The sequence below is a fragment of the Polyodon spathula genome, chromosome 4, assembly GCF_017654505.1.
Source record: "Polyodon spathula isolate WHYD16114869_AA chromosome 4, ASM1765450v1, whole genome shotgun sequence".
Taxonomy (NCBI): domain Eukaryota; kingdom Metazoa; phylum Chordata; class Actinopteri; order Acipenseriformes; family Polyodontidae; genus Polyodon; species Polyodon spathula.
Window position 1 is genome coordinate 85,368,963 of NC_054537.1, and position 19,519 is coordinate 85,388,481.

The 19,519-nt window shown below is 36.0% G+C and overlaps 1 protein-coding gene across 3 annotated transcripts in view; it reads left to right on the plus strand.

Annotated features, from left to right (window-relative positions):
• LOC121315014 (cyclin-dependent kinase 14) overlaps positions 1 to 19,519 on the plus strand; it is a 233,186-nt gene that overhangs the window by 58,686 nt on the left and 154,981 nt on the right. For 2 of the 3 annotated variants that reach the window (XM_041248848.1, XM_041248847.1), the window contains exon 7: positions 5,689 to 5,751. The exons of the other annotated variant lie outside the window; for it this stretch is intronic. In XM_041248848.1, coding sequence (XP_041104782.1) covers positions 5,689 to 5,751 — 63 coding nt within the window. The remainder of the gene's footprint in view (positions 1 to 5,688; positions 5,752 to 19,519) is intronic. 3 annotated transcript variants of the gene reach the window in all.

Consider the following 19,519-nt stretch of genomic DNA (forward strand, 5'->3'; position numbering starts at 1 on the left):
TCTCTGCCCCTATAATAATCACTGTGGCTTAGCTAAGTAAGAAAAAAGAAAGGTGACAGGAGAGCACATGTTTCACAATGACAATAGAAAGTAGAAAGTGTTTCACAATGACAATAGAAAGTAGAAAGTGTTTCACAATGACAATAGAAAGTAGAAAGTGTTTCACAATGACAATAGAAAGTAGAAAGTGTTTCACAATGACAATAGAAGGTAGAAAGTGTTTCACAATGACAATAGAAGGTAGAAAGTGTTTCACAATGACAATAGAAAGTAGAAAGTGTTTCACAATGACAATAGAAAGTAGAAAGTGTTTCACAATGACAGTAGAAAGTAGAAAGTGTTTCACAATGACAGTAGAAAGTAGAAAGTGTGCGATGGATATTCTCTGTAGTTTTTCTGACACATTATATTAAAACCATGAGCTTTACTTTATTGCAAGAATATTCAAATTCTTTATTTAACCAGAGAGGACCAACTAAGACCAAGTACTCATTTACAGTGATGATCTACAGTCAGTGTAGGGCAAATTTAGCAGGAACAATTTTATTATTATTAATAATAATAATGAAATAATAATATAATAATAATAATAATAATAATAATAATAATAATAATAATAAGCAAATAAATACATGTAATAATAATAATACAAGCAAATTAAATCAGAAAGTACTGGTAAATAATATTACATTAATAATAAAATTAAATAATGAGATTACATAATGTTTGAACTCTTAAGTGGCAGAAACATGTCTGGTACTATTATAATAGGAGACAATAATGAAACAGTGTCATGTAGTAGACCTGTGTTCAAAGAAAAGTGCTTTCTTTTGCAATATTCTTTACACCAGGGTAACTGTTTGACTCTGGGAAAATTTCTTTTTTTTTTACCTGAATAATTACCATTGTGGTTGCACTGATAATTGTTGGAATTATTTTTCTTATTCTGGAGATATTAAAATCACCATATTTCTTAATAACACTTCTCTTTAAGAGAGTACCTAGGTTAATCTTGCACCTGTAATTCTTAGCAATTATTCAACTCTTTTAAATTTTGTATGGTAATGCGGCAGAGAGACTTTTCAGAACTCTCATCTAAAGTTTCCCTCTTAACACGGTGTGTCTGTCCATGTGAGAAAGATTGTCTTTTCCGTCATGACAGTCACATCTCTGTCTGAAGAAAAAGAGAATGGCCACCTCTGAAAATCAAAACACAAGACAGTGTATGAAAACTTTGGTGGGACCTACAATCTCTGAACTAATCTGTTCTATTCAATAATAAACAAACTCTGGCTACTCACCTGGCTGTCGGCAGTTTCAGCTTGCTTACTTACTCTTCAGTGTCCAACCTCTCTCTCTCTCTCTCTCTCTCTCTCTCTGTCTCTCTGCTGAAGAGCTTGATCATGGTGGATAAACGGTTAGAGTGGATATGTGACGGGGAGATACACGACAGATTACTGTACTTTAAACTGCCTTACAAAGTGTAACACCAAAAATGATTTGAATACCAGAATGAATGTTTAATATTTCTGCTTATCACTCAGTTATGTGGTATTAACATAATGATCCCGGTCGAGCCCCCATTATGTAGCGCATATTTGGATATAATATTTAACATTAAACCTCAATATCCTAGGAAACAACCCCACTATGTTGGTAATATCCAAACATTTGTTAATATTAATTTCTCAATATACGGGAGAGCCTCCATTGTGTGATTAATATTTAAATATAAATATAGGGTTTTAGTCCTTAACAAATGTCATATATCTTATAAAATTATATTTACATTTCTATGTTCGATTATTCAAAAATATCAAAAGAACTATGAACAAAATAGAAAAGAAATATGAGGCTGAGTTATAAAAATATGCTTTTCAGTTTCAATATCACGAGAGGTTAACCAGTCAAATAACTAAGTAAATTAAAACATTAAAAGTTATATATATATATATATATATATATATATATATATATATATATATATATATATATATATATATTATCATAAATGCTTACTTTAGTACTCATAACAAAAAGAAACTCAATATATAAAAATGATTACGTTTATCAAGGCTTATGGTACCATAATTATAAGTACAGACACAAGCAGGTATAAAACATTTAAACATTCTCGTAAGCACGCAGGATTCCATATGGTTATGTACACGTCTACGCAGGATTCCGTATGGTTATGTACACGTCTACGCAGGATTCCGTATGGTTATGTATATGTCTATACAGGATTCCGTATGGTTATGTACACATCTACGCAGGATTCCGTATGGTTATGTACACGTCTACGCAGGATTCTGTATGGTTATGTACATGCAGGATTCTGTATGGTTATGTACATGTCTATGCAGGATTCCGTATGGTTATGTACACGTCTGCGCAGGATTCTGTATGGTTATGTACATGTCTATACAGGATTCTGTATGGTTATGTACATGTCTATGCAGGATTCCGTATGGTTATGTACACGTCTACGCAGGATTCTGTATGGTTATGTACATGTCTATGCAGGATTCCGTATGGTTATGTACACGTCTACGCAGGATTCCGTATGGTTATGTACACGTCTACGCAGGATTCTGTATGGTTATGTACACGTCTATGCAGGATTCCGTATGGTTATGTACACGTCTACGCAGGATTCCGTATGGTTATGTACACGTCTACGCAGGATTCTCTATAGTTATGTACACGTCTATGCAGGATTACGTATGGTTATGTACACGCCTACGCAGGATTCTGTATGGTTATGTACACGTCTATGCAGGATTCTGTATGGTTATGTACACGTCTATGCAGGATTCTGTATGGTTATGTACACGTCTATGCAGGATTCCGTATGGTTATGTACACGTCTACGCAGGATTCCGTATGGTTATGTACACGTCTACGCAGGATTCTGTATGGTTATGTACACGTCTACGCAGGATTCTGTATGGTTATGTACACGTCTACGCAGGATTCCGTATGGTTATGTACACGTCTATGCAGGATTCCGTATGGTTATGTACACGTCTATGCAGGATTCCGTATGGTTATGTACACGTCTACGCAGGATTCCGTATGGTTATGTACACGTCTACGCAGGATTATGTATAGTTATGTACACGTCTACGCAGGATTCCGTATGGTTATGTACACGTCTACGCAGGATTCTGTATGGTTATGTACACGTCTATGCAGGATTCCGTATGGTTATGTACACGTCTACGCAGGATTACGTATGGTTATGTACACGTCTACGCAGGATTACGTATGGTTATGTACACGTCTACGCAGGATTCTGTATGGTTATGTACACGTCTGTGCAGGATTCCGTATGGTTATGTACACGTCTACGCGGGATTCTTAGCACATTATGTGCAGTAACGGGGTTCAGCAGCATTTCTTGTGTTGGTTGGAATGAAGACTGCGTTTTGTTTCAACAAATTCAGTTTGGAAGCATTTTCAATTTCATTTAGTATTCAGTTGTAATAATAGTTTATACTTGTAGACAAACTCAATGAATGTTTAAATGGTTCCGACATCCATAGTTATTTTCAAATACATTTACTATCATTAGTTTATTTGTTTTTTCAATTGTTCATCAAAGTACCATTTTTTTCTTTTTAATCTTAGGAAAGTGTTAGGCTGTATTATAAGTTTTTACTTCTAGTTTTATGTAGATATATCTTATCCAAACAAATAGTATTTCACTTGAATCTTAAAGTCTTTGAAACGTAATACTTATTCTGAAGATGTGTTCATTGTTGAAAAAACAAAGAATGCAGTTGGTCTTCTCTGTAACACCTAGAGTGGCAGGATGTAGTGGCGAGGAGTCTTCTTCAGAATGAAGATAGGTACGACACTTGAATGGGTCCCCATTACAAGCGAAGGCTCCGTGGTTACTCCACAGCGAGATGAGAGTCTGAGTCCTCGTCCAAGAATCCAGGTCCAAGAGTCGAAGAGAAGTCCAAGATTTCAAGAACTGCATAGCAACGCATTTCCTGAAATGTACAGAAAACAGGCAGTGAGGAAAACTGTGAAGAGAAGAACAGTAAATCAGGAGAAACCAGGGGTGTAATGCGAACGTGGTATTTAGTTGTCACTGGAGAGTTTGGTCAGCTGGCTGGAGTGGGGAAAACATTTTAGTCAGTGGAGTTGATGGGGCATTAAGAATTTGTGTAACTGTGTCCTTGCTGTCTTATAGTGAAGATAGCAGTGTTGCTTTTCCAAGTCTGTCTGATCTATGATACTGTTCTATGCCAGAAACCAGATAGTACAGTTTTGTTTCAAATGGTTCTTTTCACACTGCTGGTATTACACAATGAGAGACGTGGTCTTCTTGATTCACAAGCCTTGCAAACCAGTTAGCAGAGTTATGAAATACTAGCACATATAGAGGTTTGAAATAGTGGAGAAAGTTTAAAACAAACATAAAGCAAGTTGGTCTGCTATTTGTGTCAGTTTCAGCTGTTTACAGTACATCATAAATTATAGGCTAACTGTCTGTAAATATGTTTCATTGTATAACAAGCTCAACAAACATATAAGGAGGGCATAAAACAATGATCCAGTTATAATGGAGCCAGGGGAGCTCATATATATGTTATTAACTGTGCATTAATTAATCAATAACTCATAGGTCATTTGTGCTTTTTTACACTTATGTTGATGTCAGTTTTTTTACTGCTCAAACTCGCACCTGCTCGAGATTGGTCTGGACCATGCTGTGGAGATGGTATCAGGCTATGCCTTTTCTTTCAATGTATGTCGTCACAGAAACCGTTGCATTCAGTTTGTTCCATTGTTTACTCTGAAAATCAGGCTGATTGTTGGCATCTTTTCAAAGGCTCTGGTGGTTTTTCCAAGTGTATGATTAAAACATTCTCTCAGACTGTAATTCTACTTCCCAGCAAGATCAAGTGCAGCGATAGGCACAAACCATTGGATTTTAGGAGAATCTCAGGATCTTTGTTGCAGAATTAAAATCCAGTAAAATATACTACAGATAAACACAGTACAACTTATAGATTATGTGATAGCAAGGATTAAATGGTTCAGTCAGTTCTGAGTAGGGAATACACTCAGATATGCAGCTAAATGTGTTTTCTTGTGCAGATCTTGTAACTCCACTGTGTAGAAATCTATCTTCCTCCTTTATGAGGTAAATCTGACATGGTTTGTTAGTTTTAGCAGTCACCTCGGCATTGGTAGTGTGAAATCGCCCCCTCAAGTTTATTACGACGCAATTAACAAAAGAATAACTGTAGTAAGAAACATAAATAATGCTGAAATGTAACTTTTCCTATAGTGCAGATCAGTACAGAGGTCTAGGAAAGATAACATCTCTCAACCTGACTGGAATGCTGCATGCCCATATTGTGTGTTCATTGTGATTACTTTTTATGGCAGTACAAGGTTAAAAACCAAACGCGTAGAGCAGTTTTTATGTAGTGTGACCCCAGTCTTTTGTTTCAAATCTAGTGGGACCATACCATAAAGGGATGGGAAGGCCTAGTATTGATAATACCATTTTGAAGATCAAAATCCAGATAATTGAAATGTAGCTTTTTATTTATTTTTTGTTTGTTTTTTTGACTGGATTGGCTTCCTTAGAGCATTTTTTTGTGAATGGATACTGATGCACTTTCAAACACTTGATGCGTCCTTTTCCCTTTGAATTTCTTCCAGCATACTGATTTATGCCAGTACATGGACAAGCACCCTGGGGGTCTTAATCCAGACAACGTGAAGGTAGGTGATAAAAAGAGGCAGATTGAAGGCAGCATTTACCGGTGTGTGTCTTGTTTTCAGGCAGTGTGGTATATATGTTTCGTGGCAGATGCAGTTCTACACACAGTGCATTGTTTGTCTTCTTTAAGTTCACTGCGTAATCCCCATCAGTAGTATAACACTGAACACAGCTTTTTTGGAAGATGAAAAGTCTTTGATTCCTACAAGTGTGTCATGACTGCTCTTTTTCTTACTGTATTAGGTACTATTTGATTTTGAGACTGACATTTCAATAAATGTTCACATTAAAAGTGTTTACCTCATATGTAGTATTAAAAAAAAAAGACAAATGTGCACAAATGACTGTTTTTCACAGGATTGGGAGAAATATAAATTGGTGTCTGTTTTGTGAAAGGCCAGTCACAAACAGAATCCTGGAAGCGAATAACCTTATCTTTGCACTGGCAGCGCTGTAGATTTACTGAATGCAAAGTGATAATATCTTGTCCTCACCATGAGACAGAACTGCCCAGACTGCTAGAAAACAAAGCCTTCCTTCAGAATAGATGTGGCTTCAATGGGAAGCTCCCAGCCTAATTATGAATCAGCTGGCTCTCCATCTGCAGAGGACAATAAATGTCTTTTGATTGCAGTCTCAGGAAGAGAAGAGCTGATAGGAAAACTGGAGGAGATTCAAGAGACTGGGCCCAGAATGCCAAGCACCTGAATTATATCATTTTAGCTACCTTTTTCTTACAAATGATTTTTAGTATTGTTTTACAGTATCATTGGAAAACTTTTTTTCTTTTTTTTTTTTTTTTTTTTTTTAAATGTGGCAGAATAGTTTAGAATTAAAAAAAAACACATTAGATATAATAGAAACAATTTAAAAGTGCTATTTAAGCAGCACTTTTTTATTTAAAAAACTGACATATTTTTTAATTGTTTACGTCTGTCTAAGTACCTCTGTATGTGGAGAATTTGACCTAGTTAAACAGGGCATTAATGCAACCAGGTTTTTTAAACACTTCAGGCAGACATTTTTGGTGTTGTTTCAGGCTGAACTCGCTGAAAACTGCAAATACGAAAAGCATCTTTTAAAGGAAGACCACGAAAGGTGGTTTGACTTTTTTCTTTCATAATCAGTATTTAAAAATTAAAGGTTTTTAAGGACTAGTTAAAAGAAAAATGTTTTCTGCATTTATTTTACAGTATGGGGTGAGGTGGTTTATGAGGAATAAAAAGATAGCTAAGAGTGTGCCTTCAGAGAGTTAATACCTCTAAAAAGCATTTGGACACTGGGAAAACTAGCACAACTGCTGTCAGTATTTCTGTTATGGCTAGATGTGTGCCCTTTCACTGACCCAGTCTAATCATATTATCTTTCTTTGTGCCCACAAGCTTTCCACAGACTTAAAAAAACAAGCTTGCTTAACTACTCCACGATTTCTTTTATGCGTCTTATACATCTAGTTCCCAATGAAAACAAAATACAAATTCAAATAAATAAACACGAATGTTGTGTAGAACTGTTTAAAAAATGTAAGGTTAATCTGTGGGAAAGTGAGCAAGTAAGCACAGCAGAGAAATATGTACTGTATAATCAGTAGGCATTAAAAACAAAAGAAATGTGACTTTCTAAACTGTGAACAAAGCAGGGCTGAGTTACAGCAGCGTCATCAAAATGTGATAGGAACCCTTGACCTAAAAATGGGAATGATTTCATTGTTGGGCAAAGGGAAATTGCTTGATCTCTGGTTTTAATGTGACTGGAAGGGAAATTATATTGAACTTTAAGGCAGAAAGCAAATGTTTACCCTCGTAGTTAGATGAACAGTGTAATGTGAAACTGTAAATGTGACTGAATAGTGAAAACAGTATTTTGTTAACAAAGGAAATGGAAGCATTTATCTTCTTCCATCTTGTTCAAATTAGGCAATAGGGCCCGTTGATGAAGACTCTACCATGTGGTAGTTGACCGCAACTGGAGTTATGCCTCCCGAGCCGAAGGTGAGGCCAACTACCACACAGTATAGCCTTCATCAAGAGGGCACTATTCCTGTTAGCCATGATTTTTCTTATTATTTTCTTCAAAAAACACTTTAAAACTAAATTGACCTTTAACTTGTAATGATTCGTTGGGTACCCTGCCGCCCGCTGAGGAAAATTTAAAGAAAATAATCCAGATATTATCACATACATAATTAGAGAAAAAACAAATAATTTTTTACTTGTCACAGTTGCTTATAGTTTATCTGAACGGTGAGATATCTGAATGGAGCAATGTTAATAAATTGTCTGCGTCTTGGTTTGTTGTTGTTGAAAGATACTGAGCTCGAGTCGACCTGGCAGACTGTGATTGGCTGATTCGACAGTTGTGGGTACACAGCTGGTTGCTTTTGTTGGTGCTAAATATTGATTGGCTGGTTTTGGTGGATAGTGAAATACATTTGGACCAATTGTGTCTTTGTTAATAGTTGCTGTCCTATAGATGTGAACTGAGCATTGAATACAGCATGTCAAAATAAAAAGAGCTGGCACTTTGCGGATTGGTTTTAAGTTTGATTCACAGTCGTTGCTGTGACCTTCCAGTGGGTAATTACTGTCTGATAGAAGCCCTCAAGAGCTGGAGACTGATTGGCTGATGGAACTGAATTCTAATAATATTTATATCCTCCAGGCATTCAATGGTTAACACTTTTAAATTATAAAGTCTTGACTGCATTCAGTACAACTTTGCTATAAAAAGTACTTTGTGTACACAGTATGTACACAGCAGTATATGTCCATTAAAGCTGTGTTTATCTAAATGTCTGAGTTTGCATGTTAACCACTCATTTAATGCATGGTTGCCATTGTACAGAACACGTAAGTTATTTGTACACACAGAACAGAATGCAAAAAGAAAACATATTTTCCAGGAAACAACATGCAGTCAGTTCAGAGAGTACAAGTAGAAAAGCTGTCAGCCATTGAGGCTAAACAGGGAACACTTGCTGGAGGTTTATGAATAGTTTAACATATATTACAAATTTTAAACATTCAAAACCCCATTATTAATATGCCTGGTTTAAAAAGAAATCTGTTCAGCAAGTAAAGCTACTGTCATCAGTCTGCATTGAGGTAAAAGGAGAGAATAAACAGCTTGTTCACTCTGTGTCAAACATGAGCCATACATGCATGTAGTGCTGAAATAAAACTGGACATTATGGGAGTACTGGAAAAAAAGTGCAGGCTGTCTAACAGACCATTTAAAAAACAAAGTCAAGCAGTAGGCAGTGACATGTTCAAAGGAGAGAACTGCAAATGTCTTGTCCCACTTGGTCTCAAACTAATCAAAATTTCTTAAGAAAAAAATATATAATGATTTTAACACTGTGCTATAAGGTGTAATTTAGTTTCCTGAGATTTTCCATAGACTTTAGGTCAGAAAAGCATTTCCGTTATTTTCTTTCTTTAAAAAAATTAAATAAATAAGAAGCAGCAAACCTGTCAAGATACAACTTAAAACATTGCGCATGTAAATTGTTCTCATTTTAGCAGCCCAGTCTACTTCTGTACATCTCATAAAGTAAAGTGGTTGGAAGGTTGGCAGCTCCTCAAAATGTATTTTTTATGGCCAAACTATAATTTTTAGCTCACTTAAATTCTCCCCTGAATGGTTTTATTTTCAGCTTAGCCTGTTTCCACAGTACTATACCTTCCTAGACCACAACTTGCTTGATGTTTTCAACAGAATACAGTACAGTAAATATACCCCCAATGTTTCCAGTGTTTGAAGAGTCAGATATAGTGGGTAAAAGTCAGTGAACATCCCTCATAACATGAAGCTGCACAGTGCGTACTGGAAACCATGGAAGTTACTGCCCTATTACGGTTAAAAGGAACAGTAGAGTACAATGAAGAATTGTTTTTCTGCCCTCTATACAGTTTGTTGATTTTAGTCATATACAGTAGACAAACTTGCTTCAGTGTATAAATGATAAATTTTGTCTTTTGGTTTATTTTCAAAACATACTGGGCTGAGTAATCAGTCAGTAATATAAGTGCCGTAACAAGGCTTTTAGAGCAAACCCAATTTTATACTGCTCCTTTGCCAGGGATTGGCAAACATTAGTATTGTCCTTCAATTGAGGAAGAATGATCATGACCTCTCTTTTTTTTCATAATGAAGATATTAGTCTGAACTAATATAAATGGAGCATTTCAGAACGTGACATCTAAATCAGTCTGCTAGCGTGTCAAATAAGAGCATCCCATGAGTTGTGTACCATGAATACCTCTCACTCATCAATCATATGTTCCTGATAGGACTGGACCTGCCAATCACCTCTGTCTAGAGGGACCGCTCAGGAGCAGTTTCATATTCCCAAAAGAGGTTAACAGCAGTGCATAGACACACACACACACACACAAATATAAAATATACCACACCACTTTGGATGTTTTTCATTGAAATTTGAAATCCATTCTGATTTGAAACAGTTTTATTATTATTATTATTATTATTATTATTATTATTATTATTAGTAGTAGTAGTTTTATGTTTTATTGTTACAACCCGTTATCACGTTTCATGCTGTGGATGGATTAGCTGAGATGGCTCAAAAGGAATAAGTTCCTTTAAAAAGTGAATGATTCATGTTTGCTGATGAAAACACCAACGCTTTACTCTAGTAAGTAATCACTACGTGTGGTAGGTCCCATGACTAGATTGCAGAAAGCCCATTGAAGTCAAAGTAAGCTATAGCACAATAATTGAGGAAACATCAATTATTTGATTTAGTGTGCTAGAATTTATAATTTGTTATTCATGTATTGTGTAAATTACAAAAAAAAAAAAAAAAAAAAAAGATACCGTGATGTGCTGGATATGGCTTGTTATGGCTCAGTAAACTAGCAGAATATATTTACTATGATATAACCGATTTAAAACTAGAACTAAACAATTCTAGAATCTGAAGGATACATTCATAATATATGTACTCTGCCAACACATTGGTCTAGACTAATGATTTACCTTGTGTTTGTTATTACAGTGTATAAGTTTCCCTAGCTAATGTCAAGATTTGTTGATCAATTTAAAATGTGTGTGTGTGTGTGTGTCTGGAATGTTGAAGTGCTTAACTGTGAATTACATTTTAAAATCAATCATAACATGAAAAGCTACTTAAACATACTTTCTGAGACTAATCTAGAGACAAAGGAAATCATGTCTGTGACAGGACACGGTAGTGAAGGCTCAATTTGCAGCTACTGGACAGCAAATCAACAGGGAAGACACGATTGGTCCACAGTGTGATCGGCTGGATCCAAACAACACCCTCCCTCAAAATCAGCCAATCAACTCCCAACCCTGTTTCAGTTCTTTCTGCACCAGCCAATCCACTCCCTGCCTGCTTGAATGACGCTCCGCCTCCAACAACAAGTTTCGAGTCAGACTCAATACTACACAGACTATTCAACAATTGTACATGTCCACATAAATTATAATAACAAAGAGTAAGACCCCAAGAAATAAATGTGTTAGCCATAATAATAATTCATGTATGCCGTTTTTCTATTCCAGTTATGTTAGGGACTATTTTCCTCAGCGGAATGTTACCTGGCAAAATATCAGAAGTTCAAGGTAAACAAGGTTTTAAAGCGATAATAAATAAATAAATCGTTTTCTAATAGCGGTAGAGCCCTCTCGATGCGAACTGTAATGTGTGGTAGATGACCTTAACTCTCAATAGCGCCCTCGTCTACGGCTCGGGACGCATAACTCCAGTTGCAGTCATCTACCACACGATAGAGCCCGCATCGACGGGCTCTATCACTTTATATATATATATATATATATATATATATATATATATATATATATATATATATATATATATATATTCTATAGGAACTACTTAACCCTAATGAGTTAATACCGTCTGGGATTAAATGGCAGTTTTATTAATGCGACAGCAGTGTTTTTACTAAGGTTAATAAGACACATGTATTTAAACAGCTTATGCTGCAGTATCTCTTAAATGTAATGGATATGGTAATATGGTAATGAGATGGGCTTGATTACAGTTAAACAAGTTTCTGTCTTTTCATTTACAGTCCAAAGAACAAGGCAGATATATTGCTGATAGAGTAATGTTACGCCAGATTAAGACTGTCTATTGCAGATGCTTTTAAGTGTAGGCTGGTAAATGAGAAACGTGACCGTTTGGAGAGAACAGATGTGATCATGTTTCGCGTCCGTTTAATACTCACCCTGCCTTCCAAAAATTGGATATTAACTTGAAACCCAGCAATAAATATAATCCTCTGCATAGTATCGACATACATATCTAAATCACACAGGCTGAATGATGTCACATTACTAAAAACCTTTCATTGTCAAGTAGAGAAAATGGTTATATCTGTCTATATATGTGTGTATCCTTTGAACTTTTGGGTCACCATACATCAAGAGGCCACTTAAAGTATATTTATTTATATTTATGGTGTACATAAGTTTGAATTGATATTTAAGATTTGTCATGACTCTTTGGTTGCCTTATTCCAATAAGTAGACATAATTAAGTACTGAGCACAGATAATATACTGATTAAAAGTAACCTGTATTTGGACATTTTTTGTCCTGGGTCTCTGTGTTGCTAACAAACCACAGACATTGATCACTTCAAGTCAAGGCTCATTTGTATTACATCTTTCATTGGGACATAACAAAATAAAAAATAAAAATAAATAAAAAAAACACTTTTGAGCATCTTCACGTTTAATATTTACATGACATTTACAGTTGTTGTAAGTTTTCATGGCAAAGTCCTTATTGGAACACAGATTCTGCAGCCGTTACTTCCCCTTCATTTTCAGGGCTGGAGATCAGGTGCAGAACCCAATCTAAATCCCATCTCCACTTTGTGTGATCTGAGCCTTGTCTTGAGGAATTCTGAATTCTGAATTCTGAATCACATGCACTGCTCTGTAACTGACAGGGGTGTGTTCACACTGGGTCCGTTTAGAGTTTGGTCCCCACTCGGTACGGTTCGGTACATTTGGAGTGCAGTGTGAACATCAAAGTCCGTCTGGAAAACGAACCGTACCGAGTCCACCTAAAGAGGTGATCTCAGTTCATTTGTAAACGCACTGAGTCTGGTTTGCTTGCAAAACATCAGTGTGCACAACTGCAGGACTCTGTCCTTTTTCACATAGGAAATTAACTATAGAAGGTAACCTGACAAGGAAGCAAACATTTTGTGTATAGTTTAGTTCATATTCTGAGGAAACAAGTGGAACAAAAAAAACAAAACTGTATTTGGGAACTTGTGACTGCTGATGGTGGTAACATCAGCGTTCAGGAAACAGTAACCGACACAGAAGCAGGACTCGGGCAAAACTGTGAGGCTGTGCAGTATATCTATTAAATAATCAAAAGCAACAAAATAAAGACTTTCCAAACACAAGCAAAAAGGCACAAGGGCCAAAACAAACATAAACAAGTACCTATATGTCTCACAATAAAGGTAGCAATTGTCTTCCTTTTCCTGTCTGTCTGTCCAATTAACCAATAATTAACAATTACATAATTTAGGTTCCAGCCACATTCTCACATGTACTTTGGCAGGGAGGGATTAAACCCCCTCCCTGCCAATCCAAACTAAACAGTACTAAATAGTGGACGGCTTTTGTCCGCCCGCATATAAACAAACACGATGTAATATTTAAAAAACAAACAAATGAAAAACAACAAAAACAACAACAATACAGTTAACCTATATCTAGGGGCGGGACACCCCATCACAGAACTACATTAGGGTTACCAGAAATCCTGTGAAAACTAGGATTGTCACATTTTCTCCCCAATTGCTTTTTTCCACAGCATTATGTAATAATATAAAACATGCTATATTAAAAACAAATCAATACATCAATAGCTGCTGTCTTACAATATGCCTTGCAGGATATTGTAAACATCTGGTTCACACACCATATAAACAAGCCGAGTGCACTTGAAAACTGCATTGTGAACACAAACTGAAAAAAATGGAAAAGTACCAAGAAAACTAACTTTAGTTTGCATCCAAATGAACTCGGTCCCTTTGCTCACAGATGAGCGTGAACAGCAAACCCTATAAAAAATCTAAGTAATGATAATAACTATATAATTATATAATTAATGATTTATTTTAATCAACTAAACAATGACAAGCGCACAAAAAAAAAACAAAACATGACTTATATAGTTTAATGCTGAACAGAAAATGGTATTCATAGCCAGCTCTAGGTGCTTATTTTGCATAACAGCATGACTGCTGAATAGCAAAATCAATTTTACATTGCCACACTCATTTTTCATGTCGGATTGATCCTAATCAAATGCTAGCATGGCTCCATAGCAACCATAATTAGCGGTGCAGCAGAATGACATTTTCCTTCAAATCTATTATTGTAGCTATAAGGATTGAAGTAATATTTGAAGAAGTTTTATGCAGGAATTTATTACTTGTGTAAATTGAGAATACAAACCCACCATTCAGCTGTTTGGCAGTGCAGAATTTAAGAATTTAAACAGAAATAACACAAAGAGTACAATATCTAGCATTTTATGAAAATTGCCTGTAAGAAAAAAAAAATTCCCTGTAGCGGAATGGACTTTTAATGCTATAAATATTAAGCCAACCACAATACCACAAAAATCTATTGCATTTAGCATGTACTACTTTCTTATTATCCTGCAAATCTGCATTTTCAAAAGAAGTGGTAAACTCACAATATACCATGTGCTTGGTGCAGATCTAACAGAACAAAAATAATATTTAGTTGGACCACAAGTGTATATGCCAGCTGTTACTTATCTTAAAAATGCTAATTTCTTATTTATGACATGCCCCAGATCTGTAAAGAGTCCAATATTGAATGACCACAAGTGTATATGCCAGCTGTTACTTATCTTAAAAATGCTAATTTCTTATTTATGACATGCCCCAGATCTGTAAAGAGTCCAATATTGAATGGTATTCTGATGACATAGTATTGTACTGTGCCAACAGTAGTTTAAATCTGCTCAACGCAGACTGACAAAGGCATTTTTATTAGTACAACAATGGTTTCTTGTCAACAAACTGGTATTGAATGTTACAAAAACTAACTTAATGTTTTGAAATTCTCTAAAACTTTGTAGACAAAATTATGAACTACAAATAAAGACTAGAAAGGCATACTTTACTAAGAGTGAAATCCTTTAAATACTTTGGCTTATGGCTTGACCCCAATCTTAATTTTATTATTATTATTATTATTATTATTATTATTATTATTATTATTATTATTATTATTATTATTATTATTGTGCTTCTAAGCTGACATGGGAAGCCTATTGTTATTGTAAAGATTTTATTTTTTGTCCCAAAATTTTAAACTGTTCTTGTTCGCACACAATGTAACCAATCATTGTGAAACTTGGCAGTTATCATCCCGTGTAGAGTACACTTCAGATGCAAAAAATTCTGGCCTGATGCATTTAAAAAAAAAAAAAACCTTTCAAGATCTTGTTGGGAACCGGTGAACAGATTGATCTGAAACTTCGCTATGTCATCAGCAACCAAACCCGCTTCAAGTTTGCTATGATAAATTTTACTATCAAAATGGCTGCCACCTAATTTGCCTTAACACGCCCAAACATCAAACTGCATTTGTTTCCAAACCGTTTAACCAACTAACTCCTAACTTGGTAGGCATAGTCCTGGGGACAGTGAAATTTAAATAAGGCAAAATGGTGTTCTTCTGTAAAACAAGATGGCCACCAGACGTACATTTCGTTCTTAAATTTAAAACAGCTTCAGTTGAACACGGTTTAGTTGATTAACTCCAGAGTTGACGAGCATCATCTCCATGTCAATATGATTGACTTTTTAAAAAAAATTGTGTTTGTGTGTAAACCAATATAGCCGCTTGATGCATTTTTTTAAAAACCTTTCAAAATCTTCTGTCAAATATAAAAATAGCTTATAACACCTTACAGAGGGTATATAGGTTAATGGTTACTATAAAACACAGCTAGGAATCCATATATGCTCTATGCAAAAAGCACCTTGTCTGTGACCTTTGACCTCTCTAAGGTCAAATTTAAAACTAGCTTAATAACTCCTTACAGTGTGTAGATATGGTCATGGTTGCTATGGTGTTTAAAGTTATATAGCATCGTGAGACAATGAACCAATGCAGTATTTTGAATTGAAACTGCTCCATAAATAAAATTGATCTGTGGCTGACACTTGTGCTACACTTGTACTGAGCTTGGAAGCCGTACAACTGCCTGGCTAGTTGTTGTTGTTGTTATTATTATTTATTATTATTATTATTATTATTATTATTAATTTCTTAGCAGATGGCCTTATTCAGGGCAACTTACAGTTGTTACAATATTACAAAATATCATAATACCAATAAGAGCAGTTATAAGAGACAATAGTCAGTAGTAAATAGGAGCAAATTCAAATAAAAAACAAATTAAATACACTAAATAATTCATCATTCTTTGAGAGCAATTTCGACTAACAGCAGTTAAACTTATAGTAAAAACATTTGCTTATAAGAGTAAAGTCCATTAAAAGCACATGGTGAGTACAATAAATGGATAAGAACGATTTCAAATAAGAGCAATTACAAAAAAACGTGAATACAGTTACCTTTAGGAGTAAAATCAAGTACAAGATACAGAAAATATTATTATAATTGACAGCAGTAGTATAATACAGCAACGTGTGGAGCAGTTAAATGCAAAGGTGATGCAAGTACTGATGCAATTGGGTGCCATTTAGTCCAGTATAGGTCGAGAGTTGTGAGGGTCCAATGTTTTATGACAGGGTTTACAAATACTGTCTGAACCTCCACGCCCCTGATTCGTCAGGACTATAGGTACCCATCCAGTAAGTTTCACTCCCCTTCCCACCAAGGTGAGAGGGCTCTTCGCCCCCTCGTCTCCCCCCCCCCCCCATGCCCCCCCCCATGCCCCCTCGTCTCCCCCCCTGCCCCCCAGGTGTCGATTAGACTGAGAGGAGGTGTAGGGAGAAGGGAGCAGAAAGGTCAAGACAGCGTTAGGCGAGTAGAAGAGTTTTGAATTAGATGTGAGTGGCGGAGTAGCGTGGGAGAAACGAGGAAAGGAGAAGACGAGGCGAGCAGCAGAGTTTTGGATGAGCTGGAGTGGACTGATAGCAGAAACAGGGAGGTTGGCCAGGAGGGAATTGCAGTAGTCAAGGCGTGCGAGTACCAGGGCCTGAACTAGGAGCTACAGCTTAGCAAAACTATATAAAATGTACAAATAAGACTGTACTGAAGTCATCATAGCTTTGAAGCACAAATAAAGGAAACACTTGTTCTACAAGTACTGTTGCCTGTTATTGACTACAGAGATGTCATTTACACGTTTGGAAAAGGTTGGTCTCAAATTCTCTAGGACACTATTGAACAAATTTTGCAGGTTTGCCTTGGGGTGTGGTGGTTCAACTTATCACAGTCTAATGGATGCCAAAATGGGTCTGTTATCATTGCAGTCTCATTTTGCCTCTCTGCTGTACAAATGTAGACATGGTGATGGTCCAAGACACTTGCAATCCATGTTAGCAAGTGAAGTGAATGAGCATTATATTTGAAGGAACTGAGTGCAAACTGGAAATTCCTCTTATGAGAACAAAGATAGGCCAGACATATGTTTTGTGTGTGTTGTATATATATATATATATATATATATATATATATATATATATATATATATATATATATATAGGAAACTAACCCATTGAGGCCAATGCCTCATTTACAAGGGGGTCCTGTCATACACAGACAGAATCATACATAAAACAACACAATTAATATTTGTGTGGTCTAGCCTTAGACAGTAACAACAAATAAACAAAGGAGCAGTAATACAGCTGTCCCCCCCCCCCCCCCCCCCCCAATATGTACTACAAGAAAAGCAATGGAAAGGAGTTTTCAGCAAATCCCTAATACGCTTTTTTTAACCAAAAAAATGAGAGGTTATCAAACTCCATTCTTAAACCATGTGAAAAAGTGTTCCAGGTTTTTGGGAGTCGATAAGAAAAAGCCAATTCTCCTATTTGTGTCAGTATCCTTGGGACTACCAAACTGCCAGACTCATGAGATCGCAAACTATAGCCAGTATTGAGTGTTTTGACCAAAGTATTAAGATAATTGGGAACCATACCTTTAATAACTTTAAAAACTAAGCAATACCAGTGATAAAGCTGGTACAGACCTGCTGAATTCTGGAATTAGTTACTACTTTACATAGGAAATGCAGCTTCCCTGGATAAATGAAAATATAGTATGTAATCACTTAATGAGAAATGTATGTCGAAATCGATGTTTACTTTGTTTCTTGGGTCCCTCTTGAAAAATAAGCTGGCGGTTACATCAATTTAATGAGGTTTTCCTAGTGTGCATGTATACATTTTAAATGTTAAATAAATCTCAAACTGTCATCAAAAGCTGTGATATCCATTACATATATACTGTACTTTAACAACTGTGGTTACCAAGCTGGTAGCAAAATAATAATGTGTCAGTCACAGGTGATATCCGAGACCCAGGAACTCCATGGATGTGTTTGTTCAAGTACTACCAAAACTGCAGAATCTGTATTTTAATGTCCCTACTGCTTATAAACTCTCTGCAAGCGGCCACATACGCAAAGCTGATACAAATCACATAGAAATGCAAAAGTGGTATCAGGTTCTGAGATATGAGCAGGGCTCCATTTTGTTACATGTTGTCCTGAGAAGATACTGGAGAGCAAGCACAGTGCACACTTCTGTCAAAGCTCTTGTAATAGATGTATTTAAAATTAACAGTATTGTATAATTAGCTACTTATGGTATTCATTTTTAAAGATAAAAACTCTTTGTTGAAGAAGTTATTTCCACAGTCCTGTTTGTCAATGCCCTAAATTAAGTATGAAAGTCATTTGGTTTTGTTACAGAGGGTGTGCCTCCTTCTAAGACTGGAAATGGGTCTGCTGCCAGATGTGGTCATAGCAGAGTTCCAGACCATGAGCAGACTGCTATTTTCCATTTGTAGCTAAAGACATCTTGTTAAACAATTTCAATGATTGTTGAAGCAGATATCTACTATGAAGACAAATAAGTTCGTGAATAATATGAAATGGAAAATTTGATTTTTTCACAAATTTGAAAATGTTAAACAAACATGAAAATGCTAATTAAATATACTCATTGCTAGTGGAACTGAGCCATGTCAAGTCAACAATGCTGTATCATTCATCAACGTCTAATTTAACTTTTTAAAGGTACGTCCATGCTGAGGTTTCTGTTGGTAAAGTTAATTTTTCATATTTCAGTATCCTATCCTGAATCCATAGTTTAACAGGGGTGCACTGTTACTGTGTGGGTATCTGCTGAGAGACGAGAGACACAGAGCTTGAGTTGCATACGGCACTCAGCCATCCAGGTTTTATTATTTACAAGGAGTTGCAGTGGTTGGTGGCTGCCACTAGGGTACCAGCAATGGAACAAACGAAGAAGAACCAAGGGCTGGTCCTTTTTTTAAGGCAGGTAACCAGGCTTAATTGTTTGTCAGCTGTTCAATTGACACCTGGCCACCTGCTGCACATTCCTTTCAATTAGGCAGGGAGGGATGTTTAACCTCCCAGCCCTGCCATATCCAACACATGACAATTTTATACAAGTGAAACACATTTTTATTAAAAAACAAAAAATCAAACCAAATTCCACCAAACCATATTTATAATTAAACAAAACTA